The 26,897-nt window shown below is 39.9% G+C and overlaps 1 protein-coding gene across 1 annotated transcript in view; it reads left to right on the top strand.

Annotated features, from left to right (window-relative positions):
* The window catches only part of HECW1 (HECT, C2 and WW domain containing E3 ubiquitin protein ligase 1), a 344,889-nt gene that overhangs the window by 277,300 nt on the left and 40,692 nt on the right, over positions 1-26,897 (top strand). The window contains exons 19-24 of the mRNA XM_081288274.1: positions 4,381-4,464; positions 4,849-4,958; positions 7,277-7,360; positions 11,787-11,907; positions 12,762-12,875; positions 13,919-14,071. Coding sequence (XP_081144400.1) covers positions 4,381-4,464; positions 4,849-4,958; positions 7,277-7,360; positions 11,787-11,907; positions 12,762-12,875; positions 13,919-14,071 — 666 coding nt within the window. The remainder of the gene's footprint in view (positions 1-4,380; positions 4,465-4,848; positions 4,959-7,276; positions 7,361-11,786; positions 11,908-12,761; positions 12,876-13,918; positions 14,072-26,897) is intronic.

Here is a 26,897-nt window from a genome sequence, read left to right as displayed (position 1 = left end):
CAAGGGTTTCTGCCTCCACCAAACAAGCCCCTGCTATCCTTTCCATTAAGGGCATCTCATCCCCCTTCTTTTTTTTTTTTTTTTTTTTTTTTTTAATTGGTACCAGGGATTTCACTCAGGGTCCCATAACCACTGCCCTTTTTATTTTTTTATTTTGAGACAGAGTCTCATTAAGTTGCTTACGGCCTTGCTAAGTGCAGAGGCTGGCTATGCACCACTGCACCTGATTATCTCAGCTCCTTTTAAAGACTCAGATCAAATGTAAAATTTCAGTGATCCAGGCAGACGTTAGTATTTTTCTTGTCTAGTTTTAATAGCTTTCTTTTTGCACCTCTGAGATACTTTTAGATCTCTTGGATTCTGTCATTTGCTTGTCTCCCTACACACTGTCAGTCCTTTGGAGAAGGGCCTTCAACTTCCTTATCTTTGTATCTGCTCTGTCCCTCAGAACCTGATCTTCTACTTAAAGATCAGAAACACTACATTTTTTTTTCCTGTTTTGTCTGTGCTGGGGATCAAACCTAGGTCCTCCCACATGTTCAGTTAGGGAGCAACCACTGAGCTGCATCCCCAGTCCCTGTTCAACTCGTAAGAATGACCTGCCTTACTTGGTCATGTAGGGCCTTTCCGGGGCGCTGCTCTTTAACTCATAACAATTTAGGGAATCCTCAAAGGATTCCATGGGGTTTGTACTACCTGAAGTGATTCTGATACATGATTGCACTTGAACATTTTGTTGTTGTTGTTACTTGTTCTACCACTAAATCATGAGTTTACTGGGTACTTTTTAGAGGAATTTAAATTGACCAAAGGCACTAGAGTATCATTTTGATCTCTAGGAAAGTTTTAAAAAATATTAATCCCCTATGTAAAAGAGTAGAATACATTTCCAGAGAAAAGTGAACTGTTTTTAACCTTCCTATGTAATATCACATTTTAACAAACTTCCTATGTAATATCACATTTTAACAAACTTCAAGAACCCTTAAAGGTTTTGAAGTGGTATGGAATTACACAATTATAATTTTTCACAGCTGAGTGGACCTAAAATCAGGGCATGTTGGAATTGGAAGAACTTTGGAAATCACCTAGTATGGAAACTAATAGCCGTTTTAAGGTTATAGAATCCTTTGAGAATCTGATGAAAGCCATTTTCGATTCTCCCCCACATGTAAATGAAAATCTGTGCAGATAATTTCAAGCAATTAATGGACCCTAAGGAAATTGTGGACCCCAGTTTGAGAAACCCAATATCTCATCAGAAACAGCAGGCCCACAGTGACTAGGAGAGACCTAGAGGCCGTGGCATTCAAAAGTTCACAAAAACTTGCTCTTGGGGAAGTCTAGCTCATGAGACCAAGGAAGCTAGTCACAGCTGCTTGACTCATAACAATTTTAGGGAATCCTCAAGGGATTCCAAGGGGAATCCTTCCTCCCTCTGAAAGCAATGTGAGATCCATAAATGTCCAAGAATTGAAAAGAAAACCTCCTCTCACCAGAACCCTGAAGAAACTTTCTCTGGTCCTCAAATGGGGATCATGACCCCTGTTTTGCCATTTCTGGGGGAGCCAGGAATCTATGTCTTTGGTCCACAAAAGCCGTTGCTGGGTTAGGGGGTAAAGAATGTGTTCTCAGAAAACTGTGCTCAGCAGACATAAGTGAATTTAAAAAGCTACACATGGAGGAGGAAATGGAGCCAAAAAACCCAGAGTTAATGACGTCTCTTATGTATAAGGAGTGCCTAGCAGTCCTGATTTATTCATTCCTTCCTGCCACTAGTGCTTTTATTATGCAACTGTCCTGAATTGGGATTGTGCTAGGGCTTATCTAAGCAGTAACAAGCAAACAAGACATATTCTCATAGAATCTACAGTCTACTCAGAGAGGCAGATGATGGATAAGATTTGAGTTGTTGGAGGTTTTTTTATTTTTAAGCCAAATATATAAATAATGTGTTAAGTGCCGTGAATGTCATGATCAGAATTCAGTGAGAGGGATAAAGTGCGGTTGCAGAGGAAGAGGACTTACAACCTAAACAGGGAGGACTTTTCCAAGTAGGTGGTACTTAAGCTGAAACCTGAAGGATGAGAAAGAGTTGTTCCTGAGATGCAAGGTTGGGACACAGGGAGAATGTACAAAGTCCCCATGGCAGGAAAAGCTTGGTGTCAGTGAGGAATGAAAGAAAGGCTTTTGGGCTCAGGGTAGATGGGGTCGGGTGGAAAGACCATGTTGACTTTGGACAGGGAGATCTTGGCAATAACTGGAAGGAGGTGGGATTTTTATTGGAAGTGCAATTTTACTGGAGAAGCAATTAAGGAGTTTTCAGTGGAAAAGAAGTATGATTGTATTTTTAATGACTAGTTGAGCTTCTCTATGGAGAATAGCTAGACTGGAGCAGGAAGCTATGTGGGAGACAACATACGTAAGACATGATGGTCACGTGGACTGTGGTAAACATAGATGGAGAGGAAGGAGCAGCGTAGGTGATATTGTGGAAGCAATGATACTAGGAACTGATAACAGATTGAGCACAGTATGTCTTTGTAAGAGGCCAACAAGTTCCCCTTCCCTTTTTTATTTCCAGAGAGAGAGAGAGAGAGAGAGAGAGAGAGAGAATTTTTTAATATTTATTTTTCAGTTTTCGGTGGACACAACATCTTTATTTTATTTTTATGTGGTGCTGAGGATGGAACCCAGCACCCCTCGAATGCCAGGCGAGCGTGCTATCGCTTGAGCCACATCCCTAGCCCTACCCTTCCCTTCCCTTTTTAAAAAATCCCCACACCAAGTGTCAAGTCGATTATATTTCCATCTGAAAATATAAAAGTTATGGTAAAGATTTGGATTCTCAATGAATTCTCAATTCTCAGATTCTCAATGTGACAGAGGGAAAAGTTCTATCTCCAGCTGTTTGAAAATAGATTTTTTTTAAAAAACCCATCCATTCCTGAGTTGCCACTGGGAAAAACTGAGTGAAGGGTTTATGAGATGCCTTTGTATTATTTCTTCCAATTGCACATGAACTTCAGATTATCTCAAAATAAAAATTGAAACACAAAGAAAAACAAGGTTAAATAAATTTTCTAAAAAAAAAAAAATCAATCCTTAAATTTTCCCAGATTTCTGCTGTATCCTCTTTAAGAAAGGCAAAATAATCCACTCTTTTGAAGCACACACACACACACACACAGACACACACACACACACAAATGAATGATTCTTAGGCCTGGATCTGAATAATATCAGAGAAGCAAATTACAAGGTTAATTCGATCAAAATAAGTGTTACTTATCCGTACACTTATTTGAAATAATCTGCAAGGTTGAAGTTGGAGATTGTGAAAAAAAAGGTTACAATAGGTGAGCTGTAACTAAACAGATTAATTGATCCCTGGGTATTTTTTTAATTTATTCTAATTAGTTGTACATGACAGCAGAATGCATTTAGATTCATTGTACACAAATAGAGCACAACTTTCCACTATACACAATGCAGAGTCACACCATTCGTGCAATCATACACATACATAGGGTAATAATGTCCTTCTCATTCCACCATCTTTCCCGACTCCATACCCCCTCCCCACCCCTCACTTCCCTCTGTCCAATCCAAAGTTCCTCCATTCTTCCTTTGCCCCCCCCATTATGGATCAATATCCACTTATCAGAGAAAAAATTTGGTCTTTGGTTTTTTGGGATTGGATTACTTCACTTGACATAATATTCTACTATCCATTTACCTGTAAATGCCATAATTTCACTCTTCTTTAAGGCTGACTAATATTCCATTGTGTATATATACCAAAGTTTCTTTATCCATTCATCTATTGTAGGGCATCTAGGTTGGTTCCACTGTTTAGCTATTGTGAATTGAGGTGCTAAAAACATTGATGTGGCTGCATCACTGTAGTATGCTGATTTTAATTCCTTTGGGTATAGACAGAGGAGTGGATCACTGGGTATTGACTGACCAGGGAGACTCTCGTCTGGATCCTCTGTGCCCAGTGTGGCATTATAACTTTATCATCAACCACAAGATTTCCCAAGCAACTCTCCATTCCTTATCTTCCCATGGCTTCAAATTTACCGTAAGCCCAGAGCAGTACTTTAGCAACACTTCCTGACCCAGCTCCACATTCATCTTCGCTCTCTGGGGTCCTGACTTTGCTGTATTCCTCAGTTTCTGTACCAGTGTGAGTCTGAGAAAAAGCCACCCCTTATAGAGCATCCTGTGAGCCTGCAAGATGAGTTCTGAGTACCACAAAATGCACTGGACATTAGGCCCCGGCTACTCAGTCACATTGCAAGATACAAAAAAAGATTTATACCTTAGCTTAAGTATTGGTATATAATTCTCATTTTATTTTCCTCATTACTCTAGGGAGAAAATCCATTATATTAGGACCGAGGGTAATCATGGGCTTGAGAAGTTGTCCTGTGATGCAGATCTAGTTATTTTGCTGAGGTAAGGATCTGGACCTGAAAAAATTCTAGAAAAGCTGCACAGAGCAGTTCCACACCACAGCAGAAAAGGGCCAGAATGAAACATCTGTTCTTTATTCTAGAAGAGTCTAGTACCTGGGACTGAAGTAGTGTTCTCACACTGGTGACTGCTGTCCATCTTGTGATGGGGAACCAAGAACTACAAAGAGTTCTTGATGGAGACTTTATTATGGGATTAGTTAGGGCTTTAAAAAAGAAACACTGAGAATTTGCCAGCAAGGCGTGCCTATCTTTTATGTTATATATAAATCTAATTGCTTTTGTTGCTTGTTAAGAAATTTAACTGTTATTAGCCAATTCACTTTCTCAGGGAACAGAGAACTAACTTTTTTTTTTTACTCTGCAGCCTCTTTGAAGAAGAGATTATGTCCTATGTACCCCTGCAGGCTGCCTTCCACCCCGGGTATAGCTTTTCTCCCCGCTGTTCACCCTGTTCCTCACCTCAGAACTCTCCAGGTAACTTGGGAATGACCTATGAGTAGTCCTGTGTGTTTCCACAAGCTGAAAAGAATTGATGGGCAACTGTATGCAAGTCTTTCCTCTTTCAGTCCTTCTTAATTTCCTGATCAAAAAATGCACTCTCTAGGTCAGGTGTATAATACCAGCAGCTTGGGAGCCTGAGGCAGGAGGATCTGGAGTTCAAAGCCAGTCTCAGAAACTTAGTGAGACTCTGTCTCTAAATAAAATATAAAAAAGGGCTGGGGATGTGACTCAGTGGTTAAATGCCCCTGGGTTCAATCCCTGGTACCACCAAAAAAAAAAAAAAACCCAAAGTATTCTCTAAATTAGGTATTGAAAACTGCTACCTGTTTTTATAATGCCCCCAACCAAGAATGGGGTTTATATTTTTAAATGCTTGAAAAAAATTTTTAAACACTCAGGACATATGAGTACAATAAGAAATTCAAATTTCAGTGCCCATAAATAAAGTTTTATTGGAACCTGGCCATGCCTGTAATTTATGTATTTTCTATGACAGCTTTCACACTACGGCAGCAGACATGAGTAACAGCAACAGAAGTCCTGTGGTTTGCAAAGCTTAAAATATTTACTATATGGCCACTTACAGAACAAGTTTGTTTTCCTGCTCTGAATCGCTATTGCATTCCCAAGGCACTCTCCAAGAATTTCAAAGGGAAGGCCCTTTTTGAAACAATCCCCTTATGATTTAGAATTCTATTTGATACCAATTATGGTAACATATTTCCTAGAGACCATTGTTATGTCTCCACAAAGATTCCAAAGGATTTTCTTACACCATGTATAATTGTTCCTCCTTTGTTTTCTTTGTGTATGAGAATTATATAAAAATAATTTGTGGGTATTTTTCTATTCCAAAAGGGGGAATATATGTTTAGTGGAAAAAAAAGACATTTCCTAGAACCATCAAGACGACTGGCAGAGGTGAAATCCATACCTCCAAATCAGATCAGTATTAGAGATTTCCCCATTTTAGTCAGCTTTTACATCGCTGTGAACCAAATACCTGAGAAAAACAACTTAGAGATGGAAAAGTTTATTTGGGGATCATAGTATCAAAGGTTTCAGTTCATAGACAGCTCTGTCCAAGGTGAGGCAGCACATCATGGGGGGAGGCCACAGCTCCTGGCAGTAAGGAAGCAGGGAGGCAGGACAGGGGAAGGGCCATAAGGGAGATGGACCCTTCCAGGGCACAACCCAGTGACCCACCTCCACTGCCATACCTCACCTGCCTCTAGTTACCATCCAGCCACTCAAACTAGAATGAGCTGACTCGGTTACAGCTCTCACAATTCAATCACTGTACATCTGAACATTCCTACATTAACAGGGGAGTTTTGTGGGGACACCTCATATCCAAATCATAACACCCCCTTTGAATTTGATTTGCATTATCACATTGTGGTAGCTTTCTATAGTAACCCCAAATTTCCTTTATAACTTTATTTTTTTAAATCTTCCAACAGTTTACTAGAAAGAATGTAGACATTTTTTAAAAAATCTCTACTGTCATGAAATAAAATTGAGGTTTTTCAGCTGAATCAAAAAAAGAAATTTAAAAAAAGTCCAATAGTGTATCAACATTTTTTTCACTCATTTGTCATATTGACTGTCCAAATACAAATCTGGTCTAAATGTACAGATTCTCAAGCAACAGTGTACAGCTTTCTTCATCCTCCAGGCTAAGAGGTGTAAAAGCTTAAGGGCCAAACAATACCAAATGTATAGGCTTCAAAAACCATCTAAGTTAAGGGAATTTCACTAGTTTTAGCTAAGATGCATGTGGAACACTGACAAATAATCACATATAATAATAAATTTTTATATGTGAATTTTTTTGGAACAAAAAGAAGAAAGGTAGGTTATCCATTTAAGATGTCAGCCAATTTGTTTCAACCACTCTGAATTCATATTTTAAAACTTAAAATTTAATTAGACTTTCCCTAAGTGGAGAGCTTCCTATCATGTCGGTAATTATGTTACGAAGTAAAGGAGACTTAGGTGAAATGTTTTTACTTATCACAACTGCTGTGTCAATTGCCTAGGATCTCAACAGCTTCATGGAAGTCTGGGAAATGTCCGTGCATAAGGATAGCACCTTAGCTGACTTAATTTGCCCCGTATAATGGTCTATTGTCAAGTCTTAGCGAAGCCTTTTAAAAAAGGAAATTAAAAAAACAGGTAGAAAAAAAATGGGTGAGAGGCAGCAAATAACTGTCTTGAGAGCTATCAACTCAGGAATTTTCTCAATCATGAAATCTTATGGAGAAGTAATTTTCTTTCTCAAAATCCAGGTGATGACGATATTCCTCACTCCAGATCTGGCATTTTTTCATCATCACTGTCTTGTGAATCATCATCTGCTCCATCTACTTCTGGTAAATCTACACATCCTCATCACCACCCACGCTGTTCACCCACGTCTGCTTCTCAGAGAAATGACCAAAATCACACAAGTCTTATCTGAATCATCTTCCGAGTCTTTCCGATTATTGAAGTCCACACTCAGCCACTGATGAAGCTTTGCCCTGTCTTTTGCTAACCTAAGCCATGATGGGCTAGGCTCTCCTTTTAGTCAACAGCAGAAAATTGATCTGTTCCTTCTTTTATGCTTAGAATCATTTGGATCGATACAGTAAAAAACGATCAATTTCATTTAAATGTTTAAAATTATCACTTCCTCCAAGACAGCTGAAAGTAAATTTGGGATTTTTCAAAATTTACATTAACATCTTTACTCTCTTCAACACAAAATTCAATGAAAATATAGTCCTTTCGATGGTATCACTTTGCAAAAGCAGGCTGCTTTGTGAATGGGGCAGGGGGACCTTTCTGTTGACTGCTGAAGAATCTGGTTCCTCCAGGATCAGGGCCTGGAATCTTCCTTCCCCTTAGGCAAGGGCAGCAGCGGGCTAGATGCACTGGCAGAGAGAGCAGCTTTAAAACCATAGGAACTTTCTATCTCACAACCTCAGGAGTCAGGATCCAAATTTGATTTTTGAAGCCAGTGGGAAAATGCCAAAGAGAAAATTTAGCAATGGGTTCTATGTCTTGAAAGGAATGTCTCACTCAACATTACTCCTGAAGTCTCCAAAGCTGGAATGTCTTTTAGTATTACTCATCCAAGTTGTGCCATTCAGAATATCTCTTAAAGTAGTTTTGCCAACTGATAAAATCTATTTTGAAGACAGTGTCTCCTTGTTGTCACAGCCACCCAACAAGTATACCATTGACACTGCTTATGAAATGACCAGGGCTTGCTCCCTCAGACATATAACATAACTGAAATCCTGTTGCCTGGGAGAAAGGAGAACCAGGAGCTTTGTTAGAGCCAACATCAGGACAATCGAACATTTCCAGTGTGCACCTATTTGGGAGGAGCAGTCTTCCATTTGGGGGAGCCATTGGTCTGCACAATGACCTGTTGTTGTAGAAATATCTGCTGACATATCTACACTTTGGTCTAAAAAAAAAAAAAAAAAAAACCTTTGGCCACACAGCAGGATTTTAACATCATTATAGGAGAGAGCTATCATATTGCAAAAAGAAAAGAGAGAGAGAATAAAGCATTGTTTGCTAAATGAAAATTATTTTGCTAAGTTTTTTTTAAAGGTATCAACTTTGCCAATAAAGACATTACTGATGCCATGAATTTATGTAATCATTCAATTCTTTTTGTCAAAGTACTTAATTTTTTTATTCTCCAGCCTTGACCATGTGGTCCTAGATGATGCAACCCAAATATTTTTGTGTTAAATCTGGCAATTTCCATTATCATAGCCCTTTTTGAAATTTACCTGAGTGCTGCAGAGATAGAGAACTCTAGAAGTTTGTATCAAAGTATCTGGTGAAGCATAAATCTTTAGAAAAATGAGGAGTGATCACAGGGATAGTGGTAGTACCAACAGTAGTTAAAGTCATGCTATAAAATGTACTATAATCTGCTGGACAGAAATTATACTTGCACTTGTAGACTTGTGATCTGGTTCCCTCTATCCTGAAGCCTAGTCCTTCACCAAGGCTACTCCTTCAGTTTTAATATGGCAACTGTGGATTCCCTCACACCCCAGGTGTTTTGGGGTCTGGACTTCCTTGACTGCAGCAACCTGTTCCTCCTCCACCTCAGTCATTTGTTCCCACAGTCATGTTTCTGACCTTGTTATCTCATAAATTGCCAATCTAAGCACCCTCTTCCCTCCAACATGCCTATTCTGCTTCTTGCCTATTACTATTCTTTGGCTTCGCCACGATCACCAGTGCATGGGATTCTCTCCTTTCTATCCAGCATAGATTTTGTGGTTCATTGTTTCAGTAACATCCTTGCCAATGCCCTGAACTCCACTGGTCCTCTTCATCTTATCTGCATCCACTGGCAGAGCTCCACCTCTAGATTAGCCTTCCTGTCTCCCTTATGCATGTCTGCAGTTAGGTGCTCTTGAACAGTTCACCTGCCTGGGCAAATAGTTAATCACCTCTCAACTCACATGAACCTTGAACACCCAAAAGAAAACCCTAGCTTACTTCTTTGAGCCCCTCTACTACTATTTCAGACACTTCTACTCCCCTCAAACCTCCAACCCTCAATATCCCTTCCTATCTCCTTCTAGTTTACTCCACTGGGGGAAAAAAGTCCTCCAACAGAAATTTCCTCCAGTGACTGTTACCAAACCTGCAAGCCTACTAACCCTGCACACATCTTATTCTTCTTCACGCCTGTACATGAGAGGAGGTCATGTACATTTCTGAGGTCACCAGGACCTCTGGTCACCCAACCCAATGTATAAGTCTCTGCCTCCTCCCTGATCTTTCAGCAGCTATTACTATTATTAACCACCACTCACTCTTCCCCTAAGTTGCCTCCTCAGGTAACTCCAAAGACCAAATTCATGATCTTCCCCCATAAATTCATTCTTTCTCCACTACTCCCCATCTTAGTGAATGTCACCAAAGTTCATTCAGTTAGAAATCTGAGGTCCACCTTTCCCTCACTACTTACATCCAATTCTTTGTCCCATAAAGACATCTCCAATCAGTCCACTCCTCAACATCTATGCTGCACTGACACTAGCCCAGTTCAGTGTGGGCTCTCTAAATCTACCCTGGTCCTCCCTACATTTTTCTCTCTACAGCAGGAAGATTGATGTTTTCATAACTCAAGTCACATCATACCAGCCCCATGTAATGGCTTTCTGTTACAGTTAGCATAAAACAAAACTGCTTAACAAATGTACCTTACCTAATATGATGTGGCTCCTGCCCACTTCTCAAGCCTTGTTTATGCATCAGTTTGGCCCTCAAATCCTGTGCGACAAACCAAAGCACCACTTTCCATTCTGCTTCAGGACCTTTGCATCTGCTAATCTTCTTCCTGCACTGCTCTTCTCCCAGATTATTTCTTTTCTTAGTCAAAGAGAAACTTTCCTGACTCATTCAATCTAATTCAGGCCTACTTATTCTTTTTTATTTTTTATTTATTCTAATTAGTTATACATGACAGCAGAATGCATTTCAACTCATTGTACACAAATGGAGTACAACTTCCCATTTCTCTGGCTGTACATGATGCAGAGTCACACCATTCATGCAATCAAACATGCACATGAGGTAATAGCATCTGTCTCATTCTATCATGCTTCCCATTCCCAGACCCCCTCCCCTCCCCTCACTCCCCTCCAATCCAAAGTTCCTCCATTCTTCTATAGCCATCCCCCCCACATACACACATTATGGATCAGAATCTACATATCAGAGAAAACATTTGGCCTTTGGCTTGGGGGGGATTGGCTTATTTCACTTAGCATGATATTCTCCATCTCCATCCGTTTACCTGCAAATGCCATAATTTCATTCTTCTTTATGGCTGAGTCATATTCCATCATGTATATACACCACATTTTCTTTATCCATTCATTTGTTGAAGGGTGTCTAGGCCAATCTTAAGTTCTTCTCCAGGGAACTTTTCCTAGGCTTGGCCAGTATGCTCTGTATTCTCAAAGAACTGTGTTCCTTTCCTTCATGGATAGCAGTCATCTCAAACTGTAATTACATACTCATTTCTGTGAGTTTACTCATATAAGTTTTCTCTAGATTATAAATTTAGTACCCTAAATATAACAAGTAACTAATACTTTTTAAATGGGTGAACCATGATTTGGTCCATCTGTAAAACTTGGGATAAGAATGTTACTTTTTCCATTTCCCTTTTTGTTAAAAGGTGTATAATGATAGTAAAGCATTTTCAAAGCTCTCTAATGATTAAAAAAAAAACTCATCTATGTAGAATCAGTGAATTATCCTTGTTGTTGTTTTAAAATTTGCTCTTTGATGCAAGGTAACTAATATAAATTCCTAAATGCTCTGGGCCCTAGGGTAGAGGTTTTTTCCTAGCATCAATATCAATGTAGAAGCATGACAAACACACATGTTAAAGTCCTGTCCCTCATTCTAGTTTCAATCACTTCTTGCAATATTGCAATTTACAGGAAAATTTTATTCTAGTTCAATTTATGTTAATTGTTCCAGATGATCCACGTACCATGAAGCCAAGATAATGCCCACCAGGGTACTTTTAGAGAAAATTACCGCTTGAAATAATTGAATAGACATAGGATATATTCCATAGCAGTCATTTTCCTCTTTTGCTTACCATAAAAGTAACTGAAGGACTGTAGGAAATGAAGGGAACTCCTTAGAGAAGAAGGCCGTGAGGACACAGGACTCTGCTGGGTCCCTCTCCACCATCGCTCTGCAGACTTGCTCTTAGATGAAGAGTCTCACCCACAGGCTGTGTGCTTCCCTCTGCAGGTTTACAGAGAGCCAGTGCAAGAGCCCCTTCACCATATCGGAGAGACTTTGAGGCCAAGCTCCGCAATTTCTATCGGAAACTAGAAGCCAAAGGATTTGGTCAGGGTCCAGGGAAAATTAAGTGAGTGCTTCAGTGCTTGGCACTGAATTTCAATGACAGGTTTCTAACCCTTTATCTTTTATATCTTTGCATTTTTTTTTTGAGATTGGATACCTTGGTGCCGTAGCAAGTATGGTGTGAATGGAAGAAGGAAGTTAGGAAGTTGGAAGGAAAGAAGAAAGGAATTTAAGAAATTGGAGGGGAGGTAGAAAGGGAAGAGAAGAGAGAGAAGGAGAAGGAAAAGCGAAGGAGAGAGAAAAAGAACAGTAGATTTCAGACAAAGGCATATGTGATGTCAATAATCACAAAACAAAGAATCTTGACCTAATTTTAAAAAATGTTATTTTCCTCTTACTTATTCCTCGGGCAAAATTTAACTCATTGGTCAAATTTGTGGACTCTTCATAACTTTGCAATTGAAGTCCAAGTAAAATGGTTATTTTTTTCTACCTTTTGGGTTTACTATTTTTTACCTTGAAAAGCTGAGCCCAAACTTACGAACCCAACTTAAGAGATCTCTTAATTTAAGAGGCATCCTTTTGAATTATTGCTAAAAATAAAAAACTCATTTTTTCCCCTGGACTGGGGATTGAGCCCAGGACTTCACACATGCTAGACAAGTGCCCTATCACTAAGTCACATCCCCAGTTCTAGAAAGAATCTTAAAGTAGTTCAGTACGATGGCAGGTACCCAATAATAAGTGTCCATGTTTTCCTTGTCTACCTGTTTTGAGAAGTGAACTGATCTTGCCCTTTCCCCTCTCACTAGAGAGGCAGCCGGGTGAGACCATAAACCTGATCTTAACAACTCACAGGAAACATTGTCCCGCACCCCAGCTCCAGAGCCACCCCTCACAACCACCTCTTCTTCTCAGGCTCATTATTCGTCGGGACCACTTGTTGGAGGGGACCTTCAATCAAGTGATGGCCTATTCCCGGAAGGAGCTCCAGAGAAACAAGCTCTACGTCACCTTTGTTGGAGAGGAGGGGTGAGGAACCAGGAGTTTCATGCAGATTCTTTGATATGGGCAGACCAGAGCCCTAGGCTCACGGGGCTTTTTCTCAAGAAAAAGCAAGATGCTCTAAGCCTATGCTCTGAGGCCATTCAGATCAGGCACTGCCAGGAGGTCTTTGATGTTGCCAAACTTTAGGTTTCATATTCCTCAAAAACTAAGATTATTGACATGTCCTAGAGTCTGAGCTTATGTCGTTGAAGTTTAATCCACAAATACATTCCTTAGCCACTGGGTCTTTACTTTGTAGGTGGTGTACTCTTCTGAGTATCTAAGCAAAAAACTCTTCCTTTTGGAGTGCACAAATGCAACGACATACCAGTCTTTTCATGTATTTTTGTGGAATTCACTTAAGTGTGGAGGGTAAGCCCCCCTCAGAGGGCACATCACACATCAGAATGCACTTGGAAGTTTTTCTCATTCATCTATGTACACACACACACACACACACACACACACACACACACACACTCTGACATGAAATTCTTTCAGATCTCCCTTTTTTATAATGGGGCAGCTGTCTGTTTTATCCCTTAGGTATTAAATGATTGGAAACACTGATAAGGACCATTGCCATAAGAGTTAACTCATGAAGTTGGACGTGGTACTGCACGCCTGTAATCTCAGCAGCTTGGGAGGCTGAGGCAGGAGAATAACAAGTTCAAAGCTAGCCTCAGCAAAAGCAAGGCACTAAGCAACTCAATGAGACCCTGTCCCTAAATAAAATATAAAATAGGATGTGGGTCAGTGGTCAAGTGCCTCTAAGTTCAATCCCCAATACCCCCCCAAAAAAACAGAGTTAACTCATGAACATCTGGCTCAGAAGCACCTCTACACCAATTACTGCAACCTCATTAAGTACCATAAATTAATTCCACTAAGATCCACTATAAAGAACAGAGATTGGTCTCTTCTTTCCCCAGCCCTGATCCAAAAGAACCTACTAGAATCTGGATAAGAGACTGTCCCTCCCCTTTCAGACACAAAATGAGCTTCCTGGACCTGTTCTTCCTTTGCAGCCTGGACTACAGTGGTCCTTCTCGAGAGTTCTTCTTCCTTTTGTCTCAGGAGCTCTTCAACCCTTACTACGGACTCTTTGAGTACTCTGCAAATGATACTTACACGGTGCAGATCAGCCCCATGTCTGCGTTTGTAGAAAACCACCTTGAATGGTAAGGTCTATAATTTTCACTTTATTGTGTTTGAGAATTCTTATCTCTCTTAGTCAAAAGTCAGCAGCATTTCTCTGAGGTAACTGCATTCAGAGGCGAGGGCCAGATATTATGAGGGGTGATGAGAGTGGGTAGATAGCAGAGCCTTAGATGCAAGAGTCTGTAGTCTTTACCCAGATGCCATGATAAATCACTGAGACACTGATAACATAGCAACTTCAAATTGATGCAAGATAGAATAATTGCCTTCTGAGAATACACTAAATAAGAAGATACAGGTCATACATGTTGAAAATTTTACTAAAATCATAAGATGTCCCCAGTGGAGACATCTTGAAGGTTTCATGGGTTTAAAATTCTTTGACCTTGAACCAATGGTTTTAGCATTCACATCTGCATCTTACTGTAAAATAAATTTGCTGGGTCAAATGATCTCTGAGCAGACTTCTGAATTGAAAATCAAGTATCTCTTTGGTTGCTTTCTCTTGACTCATTTCATTACCAATGACTGACACATGTAAGAAGATAAGTATCAATCCTGTACAGCTTTGTGAAAAAAAGAGACCTCAGATGCAGATATTAGAAGAATCCAGAAAGCTACATGGGACATCTGGGATGCATGCACTTTCCTGCTATCTCACCACCATGCCTGTCTGAATTATCCATGATCTCATGCCAAGATGATTTTATCAAGAGGGAAGTGAAAGACAGCTAATGTGGACTGGAGACAGCTAATGTGGACTCTTTGACATCTTATTTATGCTGCTATTGAAGGGAGTTATTAGGGTATTATCTGGACTACTGGCTTTATTTTTTTTAATTGGTTCTTTTTAGTTATACATGACAGTAGAATCCATTTTGGCATAATTATACAAGCATGGAATATATATTGTTCTAATTCAGACCCCAGCACTTCTCCTTCTCCTTCCCTCTCCTCACCCCCTGCTCCCTTCCCTCTATTAATCTTTCTGCCATTTACCCATAGTTATTTTTTTAATTAATTTCTTATGGGCGTACACCATGGTGAGATTGCTGTGGTGACTCATATATGTACATAAGAAGGTTGTCAGATTCATTCCACTGCCTTTCCTTTTCACATCTCCCTTCCCTTCCCCTCATTCCCCTTTGTCTACTCCACGGAACTTCTAATCTTCCCCCCATCCCTTGTTGTGGTTTAGCTTCCACATATCAGAGAAAATATTTGACCTTTGGTTTGGGGAGACTGGCTTATTTCACTAGGCATGATAGTCTCCAGATCCATCCATTTACCAGCGAATGTCATAAAGTCATTCTTTACGGCTGGCTTTAGAATCCAAGTCCCTATAGTTTTGTTACAGAGCATCAGTATAACCCATATAGAGCTTCCAGATGTTGGAACGTGTCTTCCTCTCTCATAACACACGTTCTGCTCTGAAGTTCTTAAATAAGGGTGGAGTGCGTTCATAGGACAAGTTTGGAACAAGATAAAACAAACTTGCCATTTGTCTCTTCCTATCTCTCCTTTTCCTTGTCAGTAATTAGATGATGAGGGCTGTGAGGCAGAAACACACAGGCAGGGGGCAGGCAGAGCAGGCAAGCCACAGGAAGGGATGCATGGGCCTGAAAATAGAATGCCAGCTCTCACTTAGGTCCTGTTCAGGAGGCTCCATTCTGACAGTGGAGAGCATCATAACCCATGACACACAAGAATATTATTGGGCTGAGGTGGTGGCTCAGTGGTAGAGTGTTTACCTAGCATGTGTCAGACACGGGGTTCAATCTTCAACACCACATAAAAATAAAATATTGTGTCTACCTAAAATTAAAAATTAAATATTAAAAAAGAATATATACATTACATGTATCTACATGCATTATATGTAATATAACTCCTCAATTCTCTTACCAGTTGGTGAGCATGAAATTTAAGATAGTGTCTTAGAGGTCATGCATTCAAATCAGCAATCAAGAAAGAAATACTTTCACAAAATATCATGCCATTTGGGACCACATTAAGTGCTGTGGGGAATATCTTCACTAATTTAACAATTATAAATGAAGCAAATGCTATGCATTTGGAGGGTATAAAGCTGAAATAAGATTTCTTCCCTCAAAACCAAGCAGTGGGAGGAGCACATGAATAAACCAACAATTAAAGTTATAATAATCTTAAACGCTAAGTTATACCTACATATATACATTTATGTGTTAGCCTGAGGTACATATATGATGCATCTACAGATGCTCCTCAACTTAAAATGGGGTTATGTCGCAATAAATCCATCATAAATTGAACTTGTTGTAGGTCAAAAATTCATTTACTACATCTAACCTGTGCAGCATCGTTGCTTAGCAATACAACCTGCTACAGGGGATTGCGTGTTTACCCTGTGAGCATGTGGCTGACTGGGAGCTATACTCGATACTTCTGCCTAGCATGAGAGGAAGGTTCCTAGTTCATATCACCAGCTAGGGAAAAAATCCAAATTCAAAATCAAAGTACAATTTCCACTGAATGCATATTAGTTTTATACCATCATAAGATTTTTAAAAAATCATAAGTCAAACCATCTTAAGTTGGAGAACATCCCTATGCATTGGATTATATTCAATCACAAGTGAAGATGGAGACAGAGATGGGAATCAGATAGTCTTATCCCCTACAAAAACAGTAAACCTTGCCAGAGTGTAGAGAATAATTTTGAGGAGATAAAACTGGAAACTGTAGCATATCTCTGAAACCATGGCTAAGCCAAGGGGTGATATAGAAGCTCAGAACTTAGGCAGAAGAGTTGTCAAAGAGACAGGGGACTGACTCGAGGGGCAGCTCAGATGGAGAAGAGATTGAGCTCTGGTGTTCACTGACTGTTGAGATGAGGGAGAAAGAGGAATATGAACTAAGTTGAAGGTTTTTGGCTGCACAATTGGCTTAATGGATACTACTATGATAAGAATTATATGAAGTAGAAGATATTTAGAGGAAAGATAACGAATTCACTCTTTGACATGCAGAATTTATAGTTTCTGTGATAAATATGATCTATCTGTCCTAACTAGAATGATGGTCCCAGCTATCAGGAGAGCAGCTGGGCTGGGAATTGAGATTTGGGAGACACCAGCTGGGATTTGGCTCAGCTGTGGGAAATGGGACGAGACCTTGGCCAACAGCAAGCAGAACTGAGGCCCACAATGAGTTTGGACAGCTCTGCTGCGTTGGGTAAGCAGAGTGAAGGAATCCATAAGGGGATACTACAAGGAGGTGGCCAGAGAGCTCAGGGCCTGAGAGGATGTGATAGAAAATGAAGGGGGCCTGGAAAGGCAGGAGGTGGGCAGGAGGCAGCCAGTTGTGGTGAGGGGAGAAGACAGTCTGAAGAAATGGAGGCAGAAGAAGGGATGTGGACAACAGAACGGGGGCTTCAAGGGTCTGTGGCAAAGGATTGGGAGGTTGTCACTTAGGACATCCAGGGAATAAGAGTGTTTAAGAGGGCAGGTGATCAAGAATTTTGGATGGTGGCAGAAGGTAGCAAGGACAAGCAGCACAGTGAGATGAATGGGACTCAACATTCTGAAGGAACCATGGAGTCAAGCATGTTTCTGTGTGGCCACAAAATAAGGCCGGATGCAAAGGCCTAATGGAAAAGCACAGAAAACACACTGGTCTTGTGTGACCTGCACATTTGATGGGACACCTACTTGAAAGCAACCTCAGTCACTTTCCATTGAGAAGGTGCCTTACCAGCTACCCGTTCCCCAACTCTCAACCTGGCTTTGAAGCCTTTCATTCATCTGTGCATTAAGAGGCCATCGAGGTTCTGAAGATATGTCCATTATCCTTTATTGCATTGAGGAAGGAAATTGAGTGAGCCAGTGATGTTGTAAGAACTAGCCAAGTCCTCTGAATGGAAGACCCAGAAGTGCCTGCCTTCAAGGGCCAACTACCCTCTGTCTCCTTTGCTGGAGGACTTGGCCTCGCACATCAGCATACTGACTTGCTTCCACTGACATTCTCACATATGTTGAGGCTATTTGCGGGGTGTCCCACAAACAAGGTGGCTTTCTGAACCAACTAGCCATCTCTAAATCAAGCTCATGTCAGTTGAGAGTTTCTTTCAGCCTGCACATTGGATGGTGACTTGCTATGAAGTGGTGAGAGGACCTCCTTCAAGGCTCCCACTCTGAACGCCTCAGTGGCTGGAGTCCTGAGCTGATGGAGGAGACTGGAATGCAGAGCAAGGCCACGCACCTCCCAGGGGAAGGCATCCAAGTGCATCATGAACTTCCATATAGAACTGGGCTATTCTCTTATGGGAACCTCAGAATGGCCGAGAGGAAACAGGTTTTCTTTTCGCAGTCACAGCCACAGCTGAGTGGAATTGAGCCACTTGCGCAGAGTTTTCTTTGGCTTTGAATAAGAATCTTAACAAAACCATGACTGAAGTTACTCCCTTTATTTGCCTACTAAAAGCCATTCTTGTGCTTGTGCCCAATGGGTTAACAGAAAACTCACAGGTTTTGCATTTCCTGTTCCATGAGCTCTTTGTCCAGTATTTAAACAAAGGACAGGTGACTAGGATAGCTGAGATCTAGATGAAGTTGTTCTGGGTCTTGTACAAGCTGACAGCAGCAAGCAAGTGCAGCAGCTTCTGCCTAAGGACCCATGGCTGTCACTTTTGCACCCAGGATGTCCATGACACTGAGAAGACCAGAATCCTGAGTTCTCAAATCCAGTCACCCTTGACTTGCTGCCTTAGATGCCTCTTAACCTCCAGCAGAGCGGGTGTGGCTGCTGCCTGCCTTCCTTCCTCCCTCCACAGGAGTTCATCACAAGATTCACACGGGACTCAGGAAGATGGCAATCATCATAACCTGTATACCACTCCTTATAAAAACAGAGACACCAAAGATTATAGGGCTTATCAGGGCACCGTCCTCACTTTGCAAAGCTGGAGATTGTCTTTGACTCAGGACAAGTCAGGGCTGGATGCAGTCTGGGCAGAGGAGGGAAATGGATCTACACAATCTGCCCACCTTCTCGTTATTCTGGGAAAAGAAACATGACCACAGACCAGAAATAAACATAGCAAAGATGGATAAGCTTCAGAGGATTAAACATCACTCAGGAGTGAAACCTTATTCGGGTGTGGCTGGAGGAAGCATCTTGCACTAGTCTATTTTATCTGTTTGTGTTATTCTGTTCCTTTTTCCTTCACTGACCTTCTGTGTCCCATCCTCTTATTTGCTTTGTCTGACTCCCTTCCAAGAAATAAGATCTATGGGACCAAAGACGATTTTGTCTTAATTGACTCTAATATAATGCCTAGCGTTCCAAACAACATTCATTGACTACTGGGCACATAAATAAGTATTGTTCCACAGATTACAGCAGTCTCTCTTGTACTAGGTATATTAAAATAAAGAGTGTTCCTCCCTCCCTTGTGCAGTTAATTGCTCAAAATTCACACTTTTCATTATCATCTATGGTTCTAAAGCCCTTGCAATGTCAGAGACAAGTATATATTTTAGGGGCTTTGCATTCTTGGGACCCACTCTGCAGGATGGCTTGTGCTGTTGTTACTGAGGGAAAACCTCCTCCTCTACCTTCCACTACATGAGCTTCTGTAACAGTTGCCTTCAGACTGGGCACCAATGGAGAAGCTTCAGTCACTGCGTCCTTCCCCTGAAAGTTTCCCTGTGACTGAAGGGACTTGAAATTCTGTGGCTTCGTACTTCTTGTGTGTGGGCTTTGTATCCATTGGACTAGAGCCAGCTAAATCAAAAGCCCCAAACAATGGGACATAGCAGTTACACCTATTTTCCTTTCTTCCAGTCAAGTGTTCAGAGACACCAATATACATAAATACAGTGAAAATTCTGGGTTACACACATTAAGTAAACTGAAAAAAAAATCCATTTTCCCCCTTTAGCCTAAAGGGACTTTCTGCAATTGCTGTTTCATTACCTACTTATATCACTGATGTTCCAAGCTGATAGGGATCCTGTCAAAGTTGGCAGTGGAAACACACAGGTCAAGTAAGAGAGGAAACAAAGTAAGGAGAGCTCAATGGAAGCTAGAGCCTGACAGAGTCTTCCCACACAATCTGTGGTGCCAGTGGACGCTGTCCCAGCCAGGTCTGACCACTTCAGGAAGAAGCCAGGAAACAACACCCTTCATACTCTTCTCCCCTCCTCTGGTCCCATCAGCCAAATCCAGCCATAAACCAGAAAGCAAAGGATCTCCAGATATTGCAGTCCTCAGGATCCTGTCCCCAAGGTCACAAAGCAGAAAAAGGTGGGAAACTCATGGGGGGCAGAGGAGAGGAGAATTGAAATTAACCATGACAGCCCAGGCACTAGAAATCTCACAAAGTACTAAGCTATGTGTCTATCGTATATGTCTTTGAGGACAGGCATCTTGAACTATCCATTCTTTGATTATGATGCTGTCATTTGCATATTGATGAGGCACCCAAGTGCCACTCTTTTTATTCTTTTATTCCTACCCTGTGTTGATTTTATATCACTGCGTGTCATTCCATTTCTGTTTCTATCACTGAATACCACAGAGTGGGTAATGTCTAGAGGTTTGTTCAGCTTATGATTCTGGAGGCTGTGAAGTCCAAGAGCGTAACCTTGGCCACTGCTTGACTTCTGCTGAGGACCTTCTTGCTGCATCATAACATGGCAGGGGCATCTCGTGATAAGACAGACTCATCAGACCAAAGATAGCTCATTTTTAAAACAAAGCCATTTCCAGGATAATCCACAAATCCATGCATGTGTTAATTCATGAGGGCAGAGCCTTCAAGACCCAATCACCTTCCAAAGTTCCCACCTCCACAAGCATGAACTTTTGAGGGATGCATTCAGACTGTAGCTCTGGGAAAACGGAAGTTAGTAATAAAACTAAATAATAAAGCATCCATTAAGAACTTACTAAATATACCATGCACTCTTCTACACGGTTTTACCTAACAATACTAAAATCCAAATACTGAGTTATCCTACTTTACGGATGAGGAAAATGAGCATAACCAAAGGCACAGAGTTAGATAATCACAGGCCCAGGCATCCTGGCTTCATCAGCAGGCTCTAGCCCCTGTACAAAGGCAAAGTCAAGGATATAATTGGACAAATTACAATACAATATGGCAAATGCTATCCAAACATCTGTTAGAGCAATTTGCAGTGTACTGTACTACCTTTTGGTGCAAGGACCTTTGGAAAATGAGTGAGAACAGTTGCCTGAGAACAGAAATGATATCCAGTAGAGGACGACCATTACTAGTAGGATGGAGTTCGGGTTTTATCATGAAGATGACAGTGGTAGGAAGCCAAATGTGTTTTTAAAGTAGAGAAAGGTCCTGATCTGTATTTAAAATCAAAACGTCAAGTCTGGTTAAAAGTAGAAAATTAATTGGAATGGACTGTAGGGGTGTCATTTAAGAGACTACTGAAATAATTTTCAGAAGAGATAATAATAAAGAACCAAAATAGAAGCAGTGGGAATGGAAAGATATTTTGAAAGGAGAATGAATTATAAACAGTGATAGATTATAAATGGTGGGAGATTGAGTATATGAAAAAATGGGAAGATTAAAATGATACTAATTCTGGGCGCAGTGGCACACACCTGTAATCCCAGCAGCTCAGAAGAATGAGGCAGAAGAATCTGGAATTCAAAGCAAAAGTGAGGCACTCAGCAACTCAGTGAGACTCTGTCTCTAAATTAAATACAAAATAGGGCTAGGGATATGCCTCAGTGGTCGAGGACCCCTGAGTTCAATCCCCAGTATCAAAAGAGAAAAGAAAAAAGATACTAGTAATCACCCAAAATTCTGCCAACATATTTATCTGTGCAAAGAAAACTTTTTTAAAAAATCAATCTACCATTTCATCTTTTTATAGCATTCATTCATTATTTTTCTTTCTTTCTTTCTTTCTTTTTTGGCAGTAATGGGGATTGATTAAACTCAGGGATTCTATATCCCCCCAACCCTTTTTATTTCTTATTTTAAGACAGGGTCCCACTAAGTTTCTGAGGCTGGCCCTGAACATATGATTCTCCTACCTTAGCCTCCCAAGTGCCACCAAATCCAGCATAGTACCTTCTATTTTAAGCGACATTTCTGTATAACCTAAATGAGTCATAGTGGTCACAGGCCCAGATTCAGTGATATTTACCATGTCAACATTATTAATATTTACTAAAACTTTGTGCCATTGAAATTTTTCCACTTCCTACAAAATTATACATAAGAAAATATCAGGTAAAAATTCTTATCTATCTCATATATTCAAATGAAGCCATAAAAAACTATGCATGAGGGCTGGGGATGTGGCTCAAGTGGTAGCGTGCTCGCCTGGCATGTGTGTGGCCCGGGTTCGATCCTCAGCACCACATACAAATAAAAATGTTGTGTCTGCTGAAAACTAAAAAAATTTAAAAAGAAAAGAAAAATTCTCTCTCTCTCTCTCTCTCTTAAAAAAACTATGCATGAAATATGAAATCTCCAGATTTATTTTTATATCTAATATAATTTATGAATGGTGCAAAGTGCCTTTATTTTCAAATTACTATGCTTAGTTAGGAAAGTTTCATATTTCGGTTCAAACATCCCCTTCTCTAACATCCTTCCCTGAACACTCAATTTAAATTAACCCATCTATTTATAACTTGCCAACCTAACATCCTACTTTATTATGCTGACAGAATTTTTCACTATCTAAATAAAATATATTTATATATTTCTATTATATACTTATAATTCATTTTTAGTTTTTCTCCCCCTATAAGAAAAATCTTATGGAATCCGTCTTGCTTGCACCTTTTCTAATCAGAAACTTGGCACTAGTAAATACATGCAGAAGAAAGGAAAGGAGTGAGAAGAAGGGAGGATGGATGATGGATGGATGCGTGGATGAATGGACAGACAGACAGATACTCAATTAAAACTTCTTCGTTATGAGGGTTTCCATCTTATTTCAATTTTAGTTCAGAATGTTTGGAATTCAGAAAAGCAATGCTTATTGTTAAGTGTCATTTAGGTTCCTACCAATTGCTGTCTCTGAAATCACCACTGAAAATTCTGTTTCTCTGTCAGTCATTCCAAATGCCACTTTTTCCAGAAAAAAAAAAAAATCTAAGATGTGTGGAAGTCTAAGCAATTAAAATAGTTAAATTTCTTCTCTATTTCTAGGAAATGTGCCAGAGTGCCATACATGCTCTGTTTGTTTTAGGTATTAACATGTATCATTTTAAGAAGTTACTGTGATATGACTCACTCTTGACATAATTGTCAGTGTGAGAATTATTTTCAGAAGCCAGGTTTCAAATCTGAGGCTGACTGTTCCCTCAGTTTCTGAGCAGCCACCAGAAGGTTTCTGTGTTCATTTTGTGTTGGTAATGATGACAAATCGAACCCTATCAGTGTTACAATCAGACATTTTCAGACATCTCAAATCAAAATGTCTCAGAGGGGCCCTTTTACAATTGAAAAATAAGTACATAACCCCCTTCTGCCCCAGCCCTGACTTCTCCCCCTTTCCAAGCAGATACTACTTGGGTGGTAAAAATCTTCTGTTTTCAGGTCTTTAGCAAGAGGAGCTGGGAGGAGGAGGGAAGCTCCTTTAAGCATGTTTAGAGTTTGGCCAAGTGGGTATTAAGTGTAATTGTAGAGTTTTATGGAACTTAAAATGTCCTGGATAACACACTTTAACTATGCCTTGCTATCTGCAGGGTCTTGAATTAGTAGAAAGAAACCACAATATTATCTGGTGGATGTCTCTTAGCCATTCAACTTGCAGGGCCCCCTGACAGAAGAGCTCACTGTGCATTTTTGATTTGAGTATAGCATCAGATAAGCTCCTCCCAGCCCCACCTGACTGCAACAACAGTTCTGGGTTCTCTTCTACATCCTATTATAGCTTTTCTGGTCCCATCTGGCTGAATCTGAATAGCCTTCCTAGAAATTCCCTGATGAATCTGTGGGGCAAAAGTTAGGTGAGAAGCCAGCATGCAGTGTGCATGATCAGTGGTGACTGGGTCCCCCCTGCCCATTTCCTAACCCAGTTTTTTTCAGAGTGTATAGAAGACTTCCAGTTGGCAAAGAATGAACTAATTTAGTTAATGATGCCAGTGCAATTGGCCATGCAACCAAAAGAAAATCATATCTCATTCTTCTCTAATGTCAAAACACACAAAAAAATAAAACTTATTCCAAAAAAATCTAAGTGATTGTATGCATATTCTAGAACATAAACATTATTGAGAACATAAAACAGACTCAAGAAACCTTGAGTGGTGGAGAGCTTTTTAATCAAGATCAACACCCTAGAATCTATAAGAAAAGAAAGATATGTTTGAATATATTAAAATTAAAATACTTTTCATAGCTAAAAAACCATGAACAAGTCAGAAGACAAGTTTTGGTTTGTTTTTTGTTGTTATTGTTGTTGTTTTGTTTGGTTTGGTTTGGTTTGGTTTGTACCTGTTTTATTATTAAGCTCTTTAATGTTAGACTATAGTTATTGAAGGATTATAGTAAATTCAATTCTAAATGCTTCTTGTTCCCTTAAAAATTTAGTTCCCTAAAATCTGTTTTAGTTGCAAAATTCCCACCCTTTCCTTGATTTTGTTTCTTTTTTGTCACTTGTCATTTGTTTTCAAATGGGAAAGTGCCTTAAAAATAATAGGCTGCTGTATTAGTTTAAGGTGATATGTTTAAGGTGATATTTTTATTATTTTGGTATATATTTTTTATTTGATTTTTTTGGTGGTAGAGGTACCCAGGATTAAACCACAGGAACTTAACCACTGAGCCACATCCTCAGTCCTTTTTAAAAAATATTTTGAGACAGGGTCTTGCTAAGTTGCTGAAGCTGGCTTTGAACTTGTGATCTTCCCGCTTCAGACTCCTAAGCCACTGAGATTACAGGTTTGCACCACCATACCTGCCTTTATTTAATATTCAAAAACAACAGAATGTGTGGTGGTGATCACTGGCTGGTGTTTAGAAGGTTTTGAAAAATAATCTTTGCAGCTCAGGAAAATCAGAGATTTAAAGTGCATAACACAGACTTTAGAGAGATCTTAACAACTTGAAAAAACAGAGAGGAAATGACCCAAATGAGTCAACTGTCCATCACTGCAACAAAATACATAGTCAATCAATTTATGAGAAGGAAAATTTTATTTTGGTTTACATTTTCATTCATGATCATTTGGCCCTGTCATTTTGGACCTCTAATGGCACAGTATGCGTGAGTACCTGGCAGGTTGTTCAGTTCATGGCAGCTGGGAAGCAATAGAGAGAGAGGAAGAGGCCAGGATGCTAATATCCCCTTCAAGGGCTCATCCCTAGTCACCTTTCTCCACTAGGCCCCACCTCCTAAAGCCTTCACCATCTCCCAGTAGCAACACAGGCTGGCAACCAAACCTTTAGCATATGGGCCTTTGGGAGACATTTAAAATCCAAACCATAGGGCTGGGGAGATAGCTCAGTAGTAGAGGAATGCCTACGCATGTATGAGGCCCTGAGTTCCATCCCTAGTACTGCCAAAAAAAAAAAAAAAGAAGAAGAAGAAGAAGAACAAACCCATAAAGAGAATTTTAATTTTCCCCATGGTCAGAGAAATGCAGAATAAATGGTCTATCACTTTATATCTATCAAACTGGCAAAAATTAAAGTTGTATTACCTATTTTTAGAAGAGACATAGATATAAAGGATACTCTCATGCACTTCTAGCAGACACTTGAATTTTCATAGTCTTTTTTGGTTCAACACAATCCACAATGTATACTGAAATTTTTAAAGTCCATGGACCTTTTGGCCCATGGCTCTATTCCATAGAAACAAAAGCACTATTATTGAGGACTTTCATAATACTAGATAATATTTATTGAGCCTTTATTATGGGCTAGGAATCTTTTGAAAGACTCTACATGAAGTACACATCTTATTATGACAACCCCCCCCCATTTTTAAAATAAGAAAACTGATTTCCATAGAGGTTTAAAACTTGTCCAAGGTCACTTCTAGTAAGTGGCAGAGCAAAGCATCAAATCCACATAGTCTGGCTGCAGAGCACATAAAAGCTGTGCCAGACTGCTTAGAAAACAGAGAAGGGTGTTCACTTCAGCATCATTTGTAAAGATGCAAACCTAGAAGAAGTGCATTTGTCCATCATCAGGAGAATGATTAAATTCAGTAGAGCAGACCCACACCGAACAGTCACATGAAGCATAAAAAGAATCTTATCAGATAAAGGAGAGGAATTTCCTCAAGATAATGTTGAGATAAGAAAAAACAGAAAGGTATGAAAAATAATGGCTCCAAACCCATTTGTGTATAGATGCAGATGCAAAGTATATTAGTATGTGATTCTGTGAGTCAGATGAAAAACAGGGAGAGTATACATTAGTTTATCAATATGGGTCACAGGGGATGGGGTGAGGTGAGAGGAGTCAACCAAGCCAGGAGAAAACAAAACCAATGATAACAAAAATGTTTGCACAGTAATATTTATGAATTCATATAAAAATTATATGTGTATGTGTAAAAAAAGTAGTAAATCCATAACCACTAAAATGCCATTTGGTACAAATGTTCTAGCTAAGTTATTAGAGGGAAGCAAAAGTCTTAGATATAAATTCATCCATGCACTATTGTATTCCTGAGGACTGGTACTAGTTCTACCAACTATTCTGCACACAAGTTTCTAACCTATTATGAATGCCACATGTAGTGGCACTACTGTGCTCATCCTACCTTACTCTCTTCCTTATTCATCCCATTTTGCCATTCCTCCCTTCTGTCAGCTCAAAAGTCTTCAGTATTCCTCATTTCA

This window comes from Spermophilus citellus, assembly GCF_964194105.1.
Source record: "Spermophilus citellus genome assembly, chromosome: 3".
NCBI lineage: Eukaryota > Metazoa > Chordata > Mammalia > Rodentia > Sciuridae > Spermophilus > Spermophilus citellus.
This window is presented reverse-complemented; position numbering and strand designations above follow the sequence as displayed.